The 17,830-nt window shown below is 49.4% G+C and overlaps 1 protein-coding gene across 4 annotated transcripts; it reads left to right on the top strand.

Annotated features, from left to right (window-relative positions):
* The first annotated feature begins 5 nt into the window (after positions 1-5).
* Positions 6-17,572, top strand: ANKZF1 (ankyrin repeat and zinc finger peptidyl tRNA hydrolase 1). Of its 4 annotated transcripts, none has more exons than XM_081839830.1 (16): positions 6-115; positions 2,071-2,188; positions 2,873-2,970; positions 4,860-4,962; positions 8,498-8,682; positions 9,410-9,525; positions 10,450-10,597; positions 11,207-11,429; positions 11,750-11,848; positions 12,267-12,413; positions 13,651-13,752; positions 13,976-14,228; positions 14,884-14,995; positions 15,683-15,850; positions 16,840-16,910; positions 16,998-17,572. In XM_081839830.1, the coding sequence occupies exons 2-16, from the start codon at positions 2,074-2,076 to the stop codon at positions 17,116-17,118; spliced, it is 2,061 nt and encodes a 686-aa protein (XP_081695956.1). In that variant the 5' UTR covers positions 6-115; positions 2,071-2,073; the 3' UTR covers positions 17,119-17,572. The 4 variants fall into 4 exon arrangements, with proteins under 4 accessions (XP_081695956.1, XP_081695955.1, XP_081695954.1 ...); XM_081839829.1 differs by having other exon boundaries at positions 12,258-12,413; XM_081839828.1 differs by having other exon boundaries at positions 12,249-12,413; positions 13,654-13,752.
* Positions 17,573-17,830: the final 258 nt, after the last annotated feature.

Genomic DNA, 17,830 nt, shown 5'->3' with positions numbered 1-17,830 from the left:
GTCTCCGACGGGAGGGGGCGGGGTCCGTGACAAACGGAAGTGACGTGCGCCAGAGGGCGAAGGTCCGCCGCGAGAGGAGCAGGGGCGCCTCGTGTGCTTTCCAGCCCGGAGAGTGGTAAGCGCCCCCTGTTCCGACAGCATCCCCGGGGCCTCCTGAAACACTCGGGGTCGCGCGGCTTATCTCTCTTGGCATCTTCCCCGCTGCATTTCTCCGCCAGCCCTGCTGAACGCGGGAGCTGACACGGGTTTTTTCTAGCAGGAACGGCGCCTGAACAATGGTTCACTCCGTCATATGAACCCCTGGCAGTGAATGGTGGCTCTGCTTTCAGGGCTCATACTGTACTTATCTCAAAGAATTCTTGGAATACTTTAATAGCCTGTCAAAGGATTTTATTTTTTTCCGGGGGGGGGGGGAACACCCTGGACGTGCTCACTTGCAGGTCCAGATCTACCAGTTAAAGACCAGTAGATTCAGGCGATTGATTTTCTTGACACATGTCGGCCCCCACCGGCACAGGCCTTTTCCTCCTTTGCTGTAACTTCTTGTGCATGTGTAATCCTTATGACTCAATAGCTAGCCTTAAGTAATTAAAATAATAATAGCTAGCCTGTTTTGTCCTGTGGTTTCTGTGTCTCTATTATGACTTGTGAGAAGTTTTTTCCGCTGTCTCTTGCTCTGTTGTTATGTTGCTGCTTGCAGTGTACCTTTCTGCCCCACCTTCACCTTTGGTGGGGTGAATGACTGACTTATCAGTCAGTCTGAAACAGCTGACCTTGCCTTCATTTACTGACCTTCCTTGATCTGGTCATTATTTTTAATGCACAGTTGCACCTCAGTACAATTGTGAGTGAACTACTGCACAATTCTCCAAGACACACAGCTTTTCAGACTAACTCTTTCCAACTCTTGACTAACCGTTAAAGACTTTTAATACTGTAATAATATCTGTTGCAAGCACCACTAGGAAATTGAGACATATCATAGAGGCACCAAGAGATTTTGGATCTTTCGGGCACTAGTTGGGACACAGAAAGTTTGAGAGCAACTGTGTGCTGGTCATCAGATCCCAGAGCTTAGTATCTTATGCTGTTGTAAAATAGAATTGATTATTTCTGCCCCAGCAACTTCTTATTTCAGTGTTGTACCAGGGCCAAAAGGATATTAAAATATGAAAGGAGTGGGGCCTCAATACAGTAATAGAATAGTCAGCCCTGATTTAGAAGGGACGTCAGTGACACTATCCACAAAATGTTCTTCCCAGGTAACCATGTATGCAGGTGCACTTTCATGAACCTGAGGAGAAAAGGTATCTCCAAGAATAATTGACTTGACCTAAAACGGGCAGATTTAGGGTTGTGCTTGTTTTGTTTTATTTATTTCATAAAATGTATTCATTGCTTGATTGCTAAAACAGACACACACATATTCTCAAAGCTGCTTACAAAACAACCCGCTTGCTCCCTACCATGTATTTATAATAAGGAATAGAAGCCTTTAGCCTATACAGTGGTAACTCAGGTTACATACGCTTCAGGTTACAGACTCCGTCCGCTAACCCAGAAATATTACCTCGGGTTAAGAACTTTGCTTCAGGATGAGAACAGAAATCATGCTACGGCAGCACAGCGGCAGCAGGAGGCCCCATTAGCTAAAGTGGTGCTTCAGGTTAAGAACAGTTTCAGGTTAAGAACGGACCTCCGGAATGAATTAAGTACTTAACCCGAGGTACCACTGTATGTCATATCTGGTATAGGCTTGGAATCATATGTCTCCCTAAGAATTGCTGCCCATAGAAAGGAGAATGAAGGGTGCATCTTCATTGTCAATAGGAGAAATAGGAGAAAGCTACACCTATTGTAAAAATTATACTTTCTGTGTGTTACAGACACAGAAATCCAGCCCTGGGAGGTGGGGGCTGTTTTTTGGTGTTTGTCCCTTGAGGACAAAGGAGATTTTTTATAACTCCTTATTGAATATAGAGATATAACAGCTGGATGTGTTGTTAACTGTAGGAGTGAAGGGTCCCTTTCCAAAAAAGCTTGCTGATTTTCTCTCTCTTTCTCCCTCAGATCATGCAGCCTGCTGAGACCTTGTCTGTGTTTGATGCAGCTCAGAATGCAGCTTTAATGAATGGACTTTGCCTTGTAACTGAACCATCAGGAGATGTCACATCGGTGGCCATTCCAGGTACTGCTTTTAAAAGGCCATATATCTGGAAAAGGGTTCTGGCCAAGGGTTCACCAGATTTGCGCAGTTCATGACTCATGAGTTTAAAACTACGGTTGGTGAAAACACATAAGGATTTGAAACCACAGTTTGATCTTGGCTTGTTCTTGGTAACCAAGCAACAATTCCCGAAGCTCAAACATCTTGGAAAACTTTTAGTTTAAAATGGGAATCAAATGCTTCTGATTTTATCCTCATGACCACAAAAAGAGGAAGCTGAAGGCTTTCTGCGACTTATTCATGTAATGAGAAACCATGGTTTCCTTTTGTGTTTGTTAGTGTGTCACTTTATGACATCATCAGTGTGCCGCTTTAGTAATTTTGCATCTTTGTCAATTAGTTAAAACCAGTTGTGCTTAAACTAAATACTGGGGCTGTTTGTGTATTCCATCCAGGATTCTTCCTATTGAGGTGTTAGTGATACTCTCTCACACACAATATTTCTCAATTCCTTTTTTTTTTTTTGTTTTCATTCTAATGTTTAAGATTTGCAGCCTTCTGTATCAGGATTTTCACATTCTTAAGCCCCTCAGAATTCGCTGAGGTGTTATACATTTGAGTTGTGTTAAACAAAGATTTACATTCCTTCATACATAACTGTATTTGTGCCAGTAACTGTGTTCATTTTCATTCTGTACACTACAGTGACTAAGGGACCAGATCGACCTAGTAGGATCTTAGAGGTGTCAGACAGGATGTACTGCTCTGCCTGCTCAAAAGCCTTTGACAATAGAGAGGAGCAGGTGGGTGTTGCTGAATGTTTTTGAACAATGCTTTCTGTGGGAACAGGAGGGTGCAAAAATCCATTTGTCTCTTGTCCTCAGATGAAATGCAGTATCCAGTAGATCAAGGGCATGAATCTGGATATGGCCAGTGGGCCAGATCCTTATCTCTATTACTACTGCTACTACTACTATTATTAAATTTGTATACCACCCTATACCTGCAGGTCTCAGGATGGTTCACAGGATAAAATCACAATATAAAAACACAACATACATAATTAAAAAAAACAACAACCCAATAACACCCCTCCTCAAATTAACCTACCCTACCCTCTGCACTGGCCAAATTTGACAGGAGGGTGGAGCCACCTCTCCTTTCAATCACCTCACAATGACTGGTGATATAGTGCTTTAAAGTTCCAACAATCAGTTGATCATCAGGGCTTCAAAGTGTTGTGTAGTTTGATCCCGTGCACTGCACTCTGAAGTCCCATTTATCAGCTGGTCGTTGGGACTTCAAAGCTGAAATGTTTGCACTGAGAGAACAACCAGTGTTGAATTACTCCCACAGTTAATATATAAAATGAAAGTTATAAGTAACAGCTTTCAACATTGTTTTATCAAGAGATGACCCTTGTTTATTGAGTACTGAATGAAAAAGTGATAGATAATTTTGTTCATAAAATTGTTTCTCATTGATATAACACAGTCTTTCTCCCCTCTCTTCCTTTTGGCATTTTTGCTTTTTTGAATGTCAAAGTATAAAAATATAAATTAAAAAAGTAATATTAGAACTCTGAATCATCTAATAAAGCTGATTGATGAAAGATTCAGGGCAGACAAAAGGACTTCTTCATATAGTTAAAACTATGCAATTTTTTCTCCTGGGATGTAGTGAGGGCCACAAGCTTGGTTGGCCTTAAAGAGGATTAGACAAACGTAGGGGTGGGGAACTGGATCTAGTCTGCAGGCCAGATCCTTAATTCCTCCATCCTCCCCAGGCCAATTTCTTTAACCAAGCTGTAACTGCTAGGCAGCTAATCTGTGGTTTTAGCAAGCTTCTTTGTTGTCTGTTTGCAGGTGCAGTTTGGATTCAAATTGCACCCGCAAAGGACTTCAAAGGGACTTGCTGCAAGGCTTTTTTAAGGTGCGCTGTCAGTCAAAGTATGCCTTCAAAGATGCTCATTAACAGTGCTGCTCAGGACTGTCAGCAAGCCTCGCTTGCAAAGGGACAATCAAGCGCTCACTTTAAGCTACCAATTGTTCTTTTGTAAGCATCTGCTTACCTGCCCCAAATCTCATGTCACATATGAAGTGAGGTTTGGAAGTGGGCATGTTGAAGAAAACAGCCTCGTGGATCCAATTAGACCCATAGTTTGAAGAATCCCCACCCCTGTAATAGAGAATAAGGCTATCAATGGCACCCAGTCTTAATGGCTATGTTCTGCCTCTATTATCGGAGGCAATATGTCTGAATACCAATTACTGAGAATCACAAGTGGGGAGAGGGTTGTTGTGCTAAGGTCCTGTTTGCAGGCTTCCCATAGGTATCTAATGAGCCCCTGTGAGAGCAGAATGCTGGACTAAGATGAACCTTTTGTCCAATCTATCAGGGCTGCTCTTATGTTCCTAAGACTTCAAGTCCCCCACATCACAACAAAAATAGGATTTTGTATGATGGGAATTGTAGTCCCTATACTCATAGTAATAACTGATATGCAACTTCCATATTGGACTGACCCAGATACTGTTTTATGTCCTTAATTAAGCACTCGGTATTTCAGGATCATTGCAAAGGGGTGCTTTTGCCTGTCCTATGTAGCCCGAGATATAGATGCCAAACCCTGAACCAGTTACTACTGTGGCCTATGTTGGCTCTCCCACTGTCCCTTTCTTTTCCCGTGCAGACTGAGCATTATCGACTAGATTGGCATCGTTTCAACCTAAAGCAGCGGCTCCTGGGTCACCGCATGCTCACAGCTGAAGAATTTGAGGCAAAGACTCAAGCAGGTGAGAGGCACATGATATGGGTTCAATAGCTGAGAGTCCTCCATTGAGGCGGGTTGGACTAGATGACCCTTGGTGTCCCTTTCAACTCTACAATTTATTATTCTATGAATACTACTCAAGAGCTCTGATGGTCCTAATGAGCTCCATTTTGCCTTTGCTCATAACAAAGATTCCAAGCATCCAGTTTCACAGCCATTCATTAACAGACTGGGTAGAATCAGTCTCAGATGGGTGCCTTAGACTCAGTCTCATCCAGCATTGGATGCTAGTTCATTTCAAAGTTCATTACTATAATGACCCCTTTGGTTTTACTCTAGCTATGACAACATACTCCATTAGTCAAATGTATGTCCAAAGGAGCTCAGTCGTCTAGATCAGTGTTTCCCAACCTTTTTTGGGCAAAGGCACACTTGTTTCATGAAAAAAATCTCGAGGCACACCACCATTAGAAAATGTTTAAAAAATTAACTCTGTGCCTATATTGACTATATATAAAGTAACTCTCTTTAATAGGAATCAAATAAACACAAAGAAAGTATTTTATAATTACTTTATTATGAAATAGTAAGTACCGTATTTTTCGTCCCATAGGACGCTCCGTCCCATAGGACGCACCTACTTTTTTGAGGGGGGAAATAAAGGATTTTTTTTTTTCCTTTATTTCCCCCCCAAAAAACCAGGTCGGGGAACAGTGGGATGGCGGTGCTGCGCCTCCCCGCTGTCCCCCGAGCTTGTGGGGCTGGCCCATGTCTGCCTGGCGCGAGGGGCGCTCTGCTTCAGGGCGCCCCGCGCGTCTAGCGGCAGGCTACAGTCCGCAGCATGGGGAACCCTCTGTTTCAGGGCGCCCCGTGCGCCCCCCGGGTGCGCAAGGCTTGCGGACACCTGCGTGGAGCACGGGGCGTCCTCCGAAGGGCGCCCCGTGCTCCGCGCTGCCAGCTGCCGCCCGCAAGCCTTGCGCTCCTGGGGGGAGATCCCCCGGGTGCGCAAGGCTGGCCAACACCAGCGCGGAGCACGGGGCGTCCTCCGAAGGGTGCCCCGTGCTCCGTGCTCCGCGCTGCCAGCTGCCGCCCGCAAGCCTTGCGCTCCCGGGGGGAGATCCCCCGGGTGCGCAAGGCTGGCCAACACCAGCGCGGAGCACGGGGCGTCCTCTGGAGGGCGCCCCGTGCTCCGTGCTGCAGGCTGCTGCCCGCAAGCCTTGCGCTCCCGGGGGGAGATCCCCCGGTGCGCAAGACTTGCCAACACCAGCGCGGAGCACGGGGTGGCCTCCGAAGGGCGCCCCGTGCTCCGCGCTGCCAGCTGACGCCCGCAAGCCTTGCGCTCCCGGGGGGAGATCCCCCGGGTGCGCAAGGCTTGCGGACACCTGCGTGGAGCACGGGGCGTCCTCCGAAGGGCGCCCCGTGCTCCGCGCTGCCAGCTGACGCCCGCAAGCCTTGCGCTCCCGGGGAGAGATCCCCCGGGTGCGCAAGGCTGGCCGACACCAGCGCGGAGCACGGGGCGTCCTCCGAAGGGCGCCCCGTGCTCCGCGCTGCCAGCTGACGCCCGCAAGCCTTGCGCTCCCGGGGAGAGATCCCCCGGGTGCGCAAGGCTTGCGGACACCTGCGTGGAGCACGGGGCGTCCTCCGGAGGGCGCCCCGTGCTCCGCGCTGCAGGCTGCTGCCCGCAAGCCTTGCGCTCCCGGGGGGAGATCCCCCGGGTGCGCAAGGCTTGCGGACACCAGCACGGGGCATCCTCCGGAGGGCGCCCCGTGCTCCGCGCTGCAGGCTGCTGCCCGCAAGCCTTGCGCTCCCGGGGGGAGATCCCCCGGGTGCGCAAGGCTGGCCGACACCAGCGCGGAGCACGGGGCGTCCTCCGGAGGGCGCCCCGTGCTCCGCGCTGCAGGCTGCTGCCCGCAAGCCTTGCGCTCCCGGGGGGAGATCCCCCGGGTGCGCAAGGCTTGCGGACACCAGCGCGGAGCACGGGGCGTCCTCCGGAGGGCGCCCCGTGCTCCGCGCTGCAGGCTGCTGCCCGCAAGCCTTGCGCTCCCGGGGGGAGATCCCCCGGGTGCGCAAGGCTTGCGGACACCAGCGCGGAGCACGGGGCGTCCTCCGGAGGGCGCCCCGTGCTCCGCGCTGCAGGCTGCTGCCCGCAAGCCTTGCGCTCCCGGGGGGAGATCCCCCGGGTGCGCAAGGCTTGCGGACACCAGCGCGGAGCACGGGGCGTCCTCCGGAGGGCGCCCCGTGCTCCGCGCTGCAGGCTGCTGCCCGCAAGCCTTGCGCTACCGGGCGGAGATCCCCCGGGTGCGCAAGGCTGGCCGACACCTGCGTGGAGCACGGGGCGTCCTCCGGAGGGCGCCCCGTGCTCCGCGCTGCAGGCTGCTGCCCGCAAGCCTTGCGCTCCCGGGGGGAGATCCCCCGGGTGCGCAAGGCTTGCGGACACCAGCGCGGAGCACGGGGCGTCCTCCGGAGGGCGCCCCGTGCTCCGCGCTGCAGGCTGCTGCCCGCAAGCCTTGCGCTCCCGGGGGGAGATCCCCCGGGTGCGCACGGCTTGCGGACACCTGCGCGGAGCACGGGGCGTCCTCCGGAGGGCGCCCCGTGCTCCGCGCTGCAGGCTGCTGCCCGCAAGCCTTGCGCTCCCGGGGGGAGATCCCCCGGGTGCGCAAGGCTTGCGGACACCAGCGCGGAGCACGGGGCGTCCTCCGGAGGGCGCCCCGTGCTCCGCGCTGCAGGCTGCTGCCCGCAAGCCTTGCGCTACCGGGCGGAGATCCCCCGGGTGCGCAAGGCTGGCCGACACCTGCGTGGAGCACGGGGCGTCCTCCGGAGGGCGCCCCGTGCTCCGCGCTGCAGGCTGCTGCCCGCAAGCCTTGCGCTCCCGGGGGGAGATCCCCCGGGTGCGCAAGGCTTGCGGACACCAGCGCGGAGCACGGGGCGTCCTCCGGAGGGCGCCCCGTGCTCCGCGCTGCAGGCTGCTGCCCGCAAGCCTTGCGCTCCCGGGGGGAGATCCCCCAGGTGCGCAAGGCTTGCGGACACCAGCGCGGAGCACGGGGCGTCCTCCGGAGGGCGCCCCGTGCTCCGCGCTGCAGGCTGCCGCCCGCAAGCCTTGCGCTCCCGGGGGGAGATCCCCCGGGTGCGCAAGGCTTGCGGGCAGCAGCGCGGAGCACGGGGCGATGGGATGTGGGAGGGAGCTCGCTCCCCGCCCCGCGTGTGCTCGCCGCCGCCGCCCCGCCTCTCGCCGCCCGACTCGCCCGCCTCCCTCCCACGGCACACCAGCCGACGTCCCGCGGCACACTAGTGTGCCGCGGAACACCGGTTGGGAAACACTGGTCTAGATCCACACATATATTTCCTCCCTGCTGTGGTCCTGAGCTGTCTTAAGTAGAGAATTTTCCAGCTTTACCAGTCCAGACTGTCTTCTTTGCATGAGAATGCTCTGTCTTTCTGCCTTGTGGGCAGGAGTTTCAGATATAAAATTCCAGAAATAGGATCTCTAGAATCCGTTACATGATGCACTTCCTTCTTGACTGTGTGATTTTCTTTTCTGTTACTGCCTTGTTCCACAGGTGATGTCTCCAGCATCTCTGGGTCAGATTCCAGTGACTCTGACTTGGACAATGAATCTGAAGCACCCAACAGTGAAGGCAGTCATCGGAGCCCCTCTCCATGTCGACGCTCCCAGCGGGTTCTGTTCAGAAATGCCCAAGGCCAGCTCATCTCAGTCTATCGCTGTGTGCTAAACACTATGAAGGCATGTCACAAAGAGCCTACTGGACCTCATTCCTTTTCTGGCTTTTGGTCTCTTCCTGTTTTAGTTACCAGCTGTCTCTCACCAAATGATCACGAACACACACACACCAAGAGGATAATGCCGTGGCCAGGTTTTAAAGGAAGTCTAGTGTCTGTTGCAATAAGCATAAAAGCGGTTGGTCTTAATTTTCCCACCTACTATCTTGCTTTAATTGCAACCTCTTCCTCCCAAGCAGGTATTATAATTTCAGCCAGTTGGGACTGTGTTGGCTTGTTGCCGTAAATGTGTGGGTTTGTCTCTTAAGTCCTGCACAGTTCCTCTAGTCACCTGACTGACTTTTCCTTGCCCATTAATTTTTAACATCAAGCTGGCCCATTTTGCTTTCCTGATATTACTCTTTCTCATAACTGTCAACTTTCCCCTTTTCTTGCGAGGAATCCTATTCGGAATAAGGGAATTTACCTTTAAAGAAAGGGAAACGTTGACAGCTATGCTTTCTGTTTTGTAACTGATGCTTTCCTAGAAGAAACCTGAATTTCTGCAGGATGAAAGAAGCATTTCCCCCACTTCCAAAACTCTGTGGGAAGGGAACATCTCTTGAAATCCTTTTGTCTGTTTGGGACCAGCTAACACCCTGCACATCCCTATTTAACAGCCGGGCAGAAAGCTGCTCTCATTGCTCAGTCAGTAACCTCTCGCTAACCGAAGGGGTCTTTTGTCCGTCCAGGGCAGTGTGGAGGAGCCTGAAGAGCTAGTGGCGTCCCTTCAGAGACAGAGCTCAGGAACCTCCTGGGTGATCCTAATGGCTGGCGGGGGACACTTTGCAGGAGCTGTCTTTAAGGGGTAAGAACGCAGAGGGGGATGTCTATCGTGCAGGTCAACTTGCGAGCTGTAACAGCTGCCTTAAGAGTGTGACTGTGTCAGAAGGCTGATAAACCACGATCCCACATGTGCTTCCAGGCCAGCATTAATGCTCATCTCATGGTCTCCACTAAGCAGTTTCCTGGAAGTTCATGAAGAGAGAGATTGGGTGGGTGGGGAATGTAGAGTGCTTTATATCTGTAATCTGCTGGACCCCATTCAAGGTGCAAATCAGATGAGGAACCTGTGGCCCTCCTGATGTTGGATTCCAGCTCCCATCAACCCCAGCCAACATGACCAATGCTCAGGTGGATGTTGGAGCTGTAGTCCAACATCATCTGCAGGGCCACAGGTTCTCCATCCCCCATATTTATCAGTAGGCAGGAAGGCTAGAAGTGGACGCAAAGCATAATCATGATGAGGCAAAGCAAATTCAGCCAAGAACAACCACATAATGTGTGTGTGAAAAACAGTCTCCACTCAATACTGACTCACCAGACCTCCTCCCTGGAGAAACTTGAGGTCTTCATGGATGCATGCAATATAAAGCAGCCCATTTTGAGAGCTTGAGGATGTGAGATAAAAGGTCTTCATCCTTTCCTAAGCCACTTCAGCCTAACACAAATGACGACATCTGATCCATCTCAATATTGCCTACAAAAGAGTGGGGAACCTGTGGCCCTCTGAATAGTGTCAGGCTACAGATCCCCATCATCCCTGACCATTGGCCATTCCAGTTGGGACCAGTTGTGGTTGGAGTCCAGCAACATCTAGAAGGCCTCAGGTTCCATATTCCTGGTATGGATAAAACCTGGCTAGACTTGGTTCCTAGTGAAGACATTCATGCTAAGATGATGATTCTGGATGGTGGTCTTTGCTGTAGGCTTACCGTCACTTTCTTCCCAGAAATGAGGTGCTGGAGCATAAGACGTTCCATCGGTATACAGTGCGAGCTCGCCGAGGGACAGCCCAAGGAGTGAGAGATGCTCAAGGGTCTATGCCAAAATCAGCTGGGGCCACACTGCGGCGCTACAATGAGGCTGCCTTGCTCAAGGTGAGTCCGGCCCCTAGTAGAACCAAGGGTGAACCCACAAAATGGAAAGGGGGTGGCTATTTGAGAGCTTTGCTGTTTGAGTAAGATTGTCCCAGCTGTTCGGCCTTCACAAAGGAAAGATGCAGCTGACTTTTACTGCAAGTCTATGGCATGTTCTTGTCAGTAGTCTGTGCATCAAAACAGTGACAGAAGAGGAGGACAGACTGCTCTAGTCCCAATGATGTAGACCAGGGCAGGCAATGTGGTGTCTTCCAGATGCAGTCCAACAATGAGTCCCATGATCCTTGACCATTGGCCCTGTTGGCTGGGGCTGATGGCAGTTGGAGTCCAACCACATCTAGAAGGCATTGCACTGGGTATCTCTATGTAATCCCTTCTTGCTGCAGATTCCATATTGAGAAATGAAGCTCTTCCATACAATTCAGTCTGTTTCTGCATTCTCTCTTTTGAAATGATGTACTTTATTTATAAGTGGCACGGGATCTCTTGGAAATAGGTGACCAGTGGTTACATTCAGACCCTATGCAACTCAGCCTTCATTGTGGTTACTTCGTCTGCACTAAAGGCGACAACGATGGGCCTACCTGTTATACTTTTCATTTCCTGCAGGATATTCAGGAGCTGTTGGCCAGCTGGACAGGGCATTTGCAAGGAGCAGAGTGTATGTTCCTTCGTGCCCCTCGCACCAACCGAGCTCGGTTTTTTGGCTGCAAAAATGGCCCTCTTCAGCGAGATGATCCCCGTATCCGGGGCATTCCTTTCAGCACCCGGAGAGCCACCTTCCATGAGGTGCAACGGGTGCATGGGGTTCTGAGCAGTCTGCAAGTGTATGGTGAGCACAGCTTTTAGTCCCCAAGTACTTGAAATGATGCTCCAAAGTCTTTGTGTATACTGTTTCTGACTATAATCTTGGTTCCCGCCTAGAGATGTGGAGGCCCAGGGATGGGGTGGAGTATTGCAGTGTGTGTGTGTGTCACTTCCCTCCCATATCTCTATTCTGACCTTGTTTGCTTCTTTGAGCTCCTTTGCTCTTGCTGGAATTGGGCCACTGTGAATTGTCTATCTAGAAACCTGCCATTAGGAGTGGGAGTGGAGGGTATGGAACCAAGAGGATTTCCATCCTAGAAAACACCATTCTGACTCTTTTGGCAGGCAAAGACACAGCAGTGGCATATTTGATGTCCTCCCCTCGGAAGAGCTGGAAAAAGGTCCTCCCTTTGGATGAAGCATCTTCACAGAATCAAGACACTAGTGAGTTGGAGAGCCTTGCCATCCTTGCCCTTGTAGCAATCCTTCATCTACTCCAGATGCTTTGTTTACTTTTTACCATCATAATCACCTAGGCTATTGGGTGGAAAGACCACTATGGGCTGCTGAAAGCAGTAAAGTGGGGGATTCTGCCTCCACTGGGAAATGGTTTTATGGAGAGTCCCTGAAAGAGGGTTGCAGGCAGGAAAATGCTGAAATCGCAATGGTGGCTGCTAATGTGTAGGATGTGATCTAACAGTGGCTGCAGTTCAGCTGAGGGAGGACTGATAGGCTGATTTGGATCACCTTCCATACCCCAATCCTCAAGTTCATTGAATGATCCCTACTTTGTTCATCAGAAGCGGAGAAGGAAAGACTTAACCATGATACCGTTTTCTTACAGTCTCTGCAGCAAAGCCAGAGGAGGAGGAGGAGGAGGAGGAAGAGAAAAGTCTGCAGCAGCTGGAGTTGGTGGAGCAGACACTGAGTACACTGGAACTCCGAGAATTTGAAGCGGAACCAAAATTAAATCGCAAGAAGAGAAGGAAGAAACAAAAAACACTGATGGGTAGGTGGCTGAGGTAATGGACCTATTATTAGTACAGATAGTGGGTACATTCTCTTTCTAGAATGGCTAAATTATTTGCCTGCCTTGAGAGACACTGGCCAGAGCCCCCTAGTTTGGTGTCCTTGGCAGCTGCTTCCTATCAAGATGCAGGCTCCCAGGATTAGAAAGCCATGATGGGCCCTGGGCCATAATCTAGAGGGACCTTAGTTCACAGAAAGTCAGAAGCTACAACCCAGAAACTGAAATACAGTCTGTTTTAGAAGAAAGTTGTGCAAGCATTGGATATTCCATTAAAGCAAACCTATGGGACAAACTGCATTCAGCATTTGCAGAAATGGCAACATCTTGCCTGATCAAAGCACTGCTGTCTCTGTTAGGTAATCTGTTCTAGGTTAAAAATGTTCAATAGAAGAATGGCAACCAACATGATAAAATAGAACACATAGGATTCCTGTAGACAGAGGTGGGGGGGGGCCATTGCATTATGGGGAAATCAGTTTTGTACTTCCCGCAAGAGAGTCCACCCTCTTCTACTTTCTGGGAGGCAGTGCTTTCACATCTTTGTTCTGCTTTCTTTACTCATGAGGACTGGGGCTTTAAAGTGAAATCTGATAGGTGTGCTGGATTTCATTATACTACCTGCCTTTCATGGGATGACTTGTGTGGCTGAAGAGGAGCCACCACAGACCCAGAGAAGTCAGTATCAGCTGAGATGGTTCCAAAGATTTAAGAGAGTGCAAATGAAGGCTGTCTTAAACCACCCTTCTAAATTACCCCTTCTAAATCTGCATCATCTCAATGTTATAGGTTGGACTGCATCCATCTCTAGTCTTAAGGTTAAAAGCAGGAGCTGCCGCTGCAGCTTTGGAGTCAGAGCAGTGTCGTTGATGATCAGCTGTTCCCAAGCAGAAAAAGGGAACCGCAGTTCTCCTGTCTTTCTGTTTGTGTGGAACAGTATCAGTATCGCAAAACTGTGATGGTTCTCTGGGACTGCTCTCCTCATGCTGCATCCTATTGGCCATGATGTTAGTGACACTTGGAGCAAGTTAGGAGAGAGGGGTGGGCATTTAGAACATGGGTCCTGCATTCTGATTAGTTCATCTGAATCCATCATTCATGCATTTCTGGGTCATTCTAGACAAAGTTACAGTGCTCACTAGACAGGGATCAGAATGGTACTGATAGACTAAAATGAACTGGACAGGAAACAACACCTTGCATGTTCTTTCTTTTGAAGCAGAGTCCTCCACTGAGACTTCAGGAGGTGTGAAAGAGCCCAAGGCTTTGTTGCCCAGAACAGAGGAGTCACCCAAGACCCAGAATTGTCTGAAATATGATGGTGAGTTTGGGGGTGATTGTGTGAGCGTCAGCAAGATCTGCACTTCCCCACTCCGTTTTATAATAAGGGGTTCTACAACAACTTGCCATTTGGGCCATTATTGTAGGTTGGAAGCCTGTGCTGGTTAAGGGAGTGGCAAAACCAAGACTTGACATTCTATTTACCCTTATAGGTAACATGGATATTTCATGGTTAATGTGAGACTCTTCCTTCCTTCCTCTAGGTCTTAGCACATCGTTACAAGATGCCTTGTTCACAGCGTGTAAGATGGGAGACCTGAAGGCACTACAGCATCTTCTGGAGAGAGATAATAGCACAGCAGATAAAGCAGAGGACTGCAATGGTATCACCCCGCAGCAATTGCTCAACTCACCCCTGGATGAGAGTGGCTGGACCCTTTTGCATGTGGCGGCAGCAGCTGGAAGGAGTACAGTTGTGCGGCTGCTGTTGGAGATGGGGGCTGACCCATCCCTTAGGTAATGCCCAGCTTGAGAAGACTATATTGATGCCTAGAGTCCTAATACTTGGTTCTTGAGTTGCACTTCTGCTCTTTGAGTCAGAACTGCTGACCCCATGAAATTCAAGCTGCTCCTCTTGAGTGTCAGCTGTCCTTGACTCAGTTACACATTAAGTCTGAGCCCAGGTCTTTCAGAGGTATTGAGAATTAGTTGTTCTCAAAGGGCCAGAACACTTGAGGGCCACTTTGTCCAAGTACCTATGCAAGCATAGGAAGCTGGAGGACATTCCACTCTCTGGGACAAATTTCAAATCTGTTCATAGCCTGGGATGGTTTGGGCTTCTCTCTCACTTCCAGTACCCAGTTGTAGAAGCAACAAAAGTGATGTGGCACATGCTGCTTCCATTTCCCAGCAGTGTCATCTTCTACAGTGGTTAGGGTTGCCATATTTCCAAAAGTAAAAACCAGAGCACCCCAAAAGCCCCCCCAAAAGTGAATTTTCGATTGACTTGCCTAAGATCCAGGACAAAGTGCTGCCTTCTGGAAATTCCCCCCGTACGTCAATTCCCCCTTTGAAATCCCAGTAATTTCTGGGGAAATCTGGACATATGGCAGCCTAACTGTGGTGTAGGTCACAGATCTGGACCTAAAGTTACATTGTGTTTCCTCCCCAGGGACAGACAGGAACAGCCTCCATACTGTGTTTCTGCCAATAAACAAACTCGTAATGAATTCCGAAGGTTCAGGGGTGAACAGCCTGAGAAATATGACTACGACCGGGCTCAGGTGGGTGGATGCATGTATGAAGAATGCTCTGGATGTATGTATGAAGAATTGGAAAGTGTCTAGTGTGGGCGCTTACACTTGTGAATAAATAGAAGGCAAGTGCAAGTTGATCATCCTGGGCCAAGCCAGCTGCCCACAGAAGACTCCTTATCTGTTCTTGTATGTTACTGACCTTGGACAGTTTTTGAGTTGCACAGCTTGCAGTTTAAGAAGGGAAGGCTTGATAAGAAGAATTCCAGAGTCCTTTTTGCCTTCCTTCCACTAATTCCCACATAACTTAACTATTTGGGGTGGGGGGCTCTTTTAGACCCTGCCACCCGTACCCATCCTTTGCATATCTCTCTGGAATCTCACACTCAGTGCAAAAGGCATCCTGGATTTCTCTTAATCAAATGCTCGCTCAAGCAGGCATTAATTTAAGTAGAAGATACCTTTGAGTATGTGTATGAAGGATTTTTTTGTGTGTTTGTTTAAATCTCCCAGCTTTAAATATGCTATTGGAGTGAGCAGAGATGGGAAGGAAATGAATTTTGATGGTGTCTAGGGATTTTGCATCCAGAGATGTAGTAGGACAGCAGCATACACAGAACAAAGGGAGACTTGAGCCCCTTTCAAGATCTCTTCTGGCTACTTGCTGCCGGGACTGGGCCCTTTTCTGCTGGATCCACATCTACTGTGTAATTGCAGGTGCCTGGACCCCTGACAGCAGAAATGGAAGCCAGACAGGCAGAACGCCGCCAAGCACAAAAGGCCCAGCGGAAGCAGCGTGAGAAAGAGAAACGAGAGGCACAGCAGCTGCTTGAGCAAGAAGAGGATGAGAAACGGTGCTTTGCCCTGCTGAGTGATCGTGAGAAGGTGAGAGCCTAAGACTCAGGAGACTCAAGGAAGAAAAGGCGGCTTAACAGATGATGGCATCACTTCTGGTGCTACAAGCTTCCTGATATGATACGTGGCATCATCTGCTGTGCTGATCACAGAGAGCTCGCTTGACCAATGTTGTCTGAGAGAAGCTGTGGTTTCATGTAAAGAAAAGATTTTGCTGTTTCCTTTCTTTATCCTGACAGTTGGTTATATTGGGTCATCCCTGTTGGTGTGGATATCCTTCTAGTTTTAGCATCTCCTGAGAAAGACACTTGATAAGACTTATTATACTGTTTTTCCTGAACCAGGCAACATCAGCCACTTTGGAGTGTTTTTGTTGCCATTTCTGAACCCATCTGTGCAAGACAACCAGAATGGGGTTTTTGTTTTAGAATGTAATGAGGATGTTGAAGATCTACTTAATGTTGTCATGCTGGGATATGTCCTGAATCTAGGTAGGCATCTCTGTCTTTTCCATGGACATGACCTATATTTAAGAAAGGCCTCCTGAGATAGAGAATAACTCACAGATCTGTCCTACTTCCGGAGTCTTTGCTATACAGCCAAAGTTACCTTGAGAAAGGAATTTGGAACCTGCTACCCTGAACCAGTCTGTTCCTGCTCTGTAAACCGTGTGTGTTATTCTGATGGACTTAAATTTCATAGGGCATTTCTGCTGCATTTTACTAAAATACTTACGCCCTCCTGTTAGGAAGATCTCTGGTGAAATCTGTTTAGTTTTTAGTTTCCACAAGCTCCCTTGAACAAAAGGAACATGGCTAACTCTGGACTTGGTACGTGACATACAAGCAGATTGCTTTTATAGTTTGACCCAGCTGTGGAACATCCTTGCACATCCTCCTAAATGAACTGCTTGTTTTACATAGGATTTTGTACAATGGGATGAAGACACTTCTCCCTATAGACCCTAGTAGACAGTTCTTTGTTGTTGTTCCTAATAGTATGTGTGTATTGCTTCTTAGCGTGCGTTGGCGGCTGAGAGGAGACTTGCTTCCCAACTAAAAGACTCCAGTGCAACTCTTACCAATACCAGGTAAGGTGGGTGAGTGGTGTGTTCCTTTTTGGCATGACCTCCAACTACAATGATTCCAAGCTCATGCTGTCTCTTTGGTTTCTATAGGCGCTGTTGGCTATGTGGAGAGTCGCTACTGGGCCGCATTCCCTTCCATTACCTTGACTTCTCCTTCTGTTCCACGAACTGTCTGCGAACTCATCGACAAGCAAATGCTGCCCTGTCCTAGCTAGGGTTTTTTTAATTTGGGCCTTAATGATCTACTTCCTAGAATCTGAATGGAAATAAAAAATCTAGTCTATGACTGCTGTCACTTAGATGAGAAAGTGCAGCAAAAACATACTAGCTGCTTCCGTGTACTCCAGAGGAGGCTAACCTGGGCAGCTGGTACCTTACTGGCTGAGAAATGACACCTCTAAAAGGTCTTTTTCTTACTTTTTACACTAGAAGCAGGATTTTATGTATGGGAGATGGGGTTGGAGGAGGCATTGGAAGACTGCTTTCCATGAGGAAAGGAGTACAGGTTCCTTTTAGAGATTGGAGAGAAGAGGGTGAGACACTGGTTTCTTTGCTAGCTCCAAGTATACCAATGTTAACAGAATCCTCATGAGAATTTCTTTCCAGGAAAAGAACTATTTGATCAGTTATTTCCTCAAATAAAATAATAGCTACAGTAACATGGACCTGTTGCTATCTCTAGCCCTAGTCTCTAAAAGTTACTGCAAAACAAGTTACCGTATTTTTTGCTCCATAGGGCGCACCACCCCATAGGACACACCTAGTTTTTTGGTAAAAGAAAAAAATATATTTCCCCTCCCCCCCAGGTGCGGGGCTGGCGCAGGGGAAGCCCAAGCTTCCCCCAACCCCAGCCCCGAGAACAGCCTGCTATCCGCAAGCCTAGGGAGCCCAGCAGGAAGTCGCGCCGGTCTTCCCAGGCTTGC

The sequence above is a fragment of the Podarcis erhardii genome (genome assembly GCF_964252035.2).
Source record: "Podarcis erhardii genome assembly, chromosome: 1".
NCBI classification, from domain to species: Eukaryota; Metazoa; Chordata; class Lepidosauria; order Squamata; family Lacertidae; genus Podarcis; species Podarcis erhardii.
Note: the sequence above shows the minus strand (reverse complement) of the source record. Positions and strands in the feature narration are given on the sequence as shown.

Excerpts from the sequence above, each read along its gene's own strand:
- ANKZF1 (XM_081839827.1), top strand. The coding sequence starts at position 2,074 with ATGCAGCCTGCTGAGACCTTGTCTGTGTTTGATGCAGCTCAGAATGCA. Across the intron at positions 2,971-4,859 it reads TTGACAATAGAGAGGAGCAG|ACTGAGCATTATCGACTAGA; the intron begins GTGGGTGTTGCT and ends TTTCCCGTGCAG. Across the intron at positions 15,851-16,839 it reads TGCTGAGTGATCGTGAGAAG|CGTGCGTTGGCGGCTGAGAG; the intron begins GTGAGAGCCTAA and ends ATTGCTTCTTAG.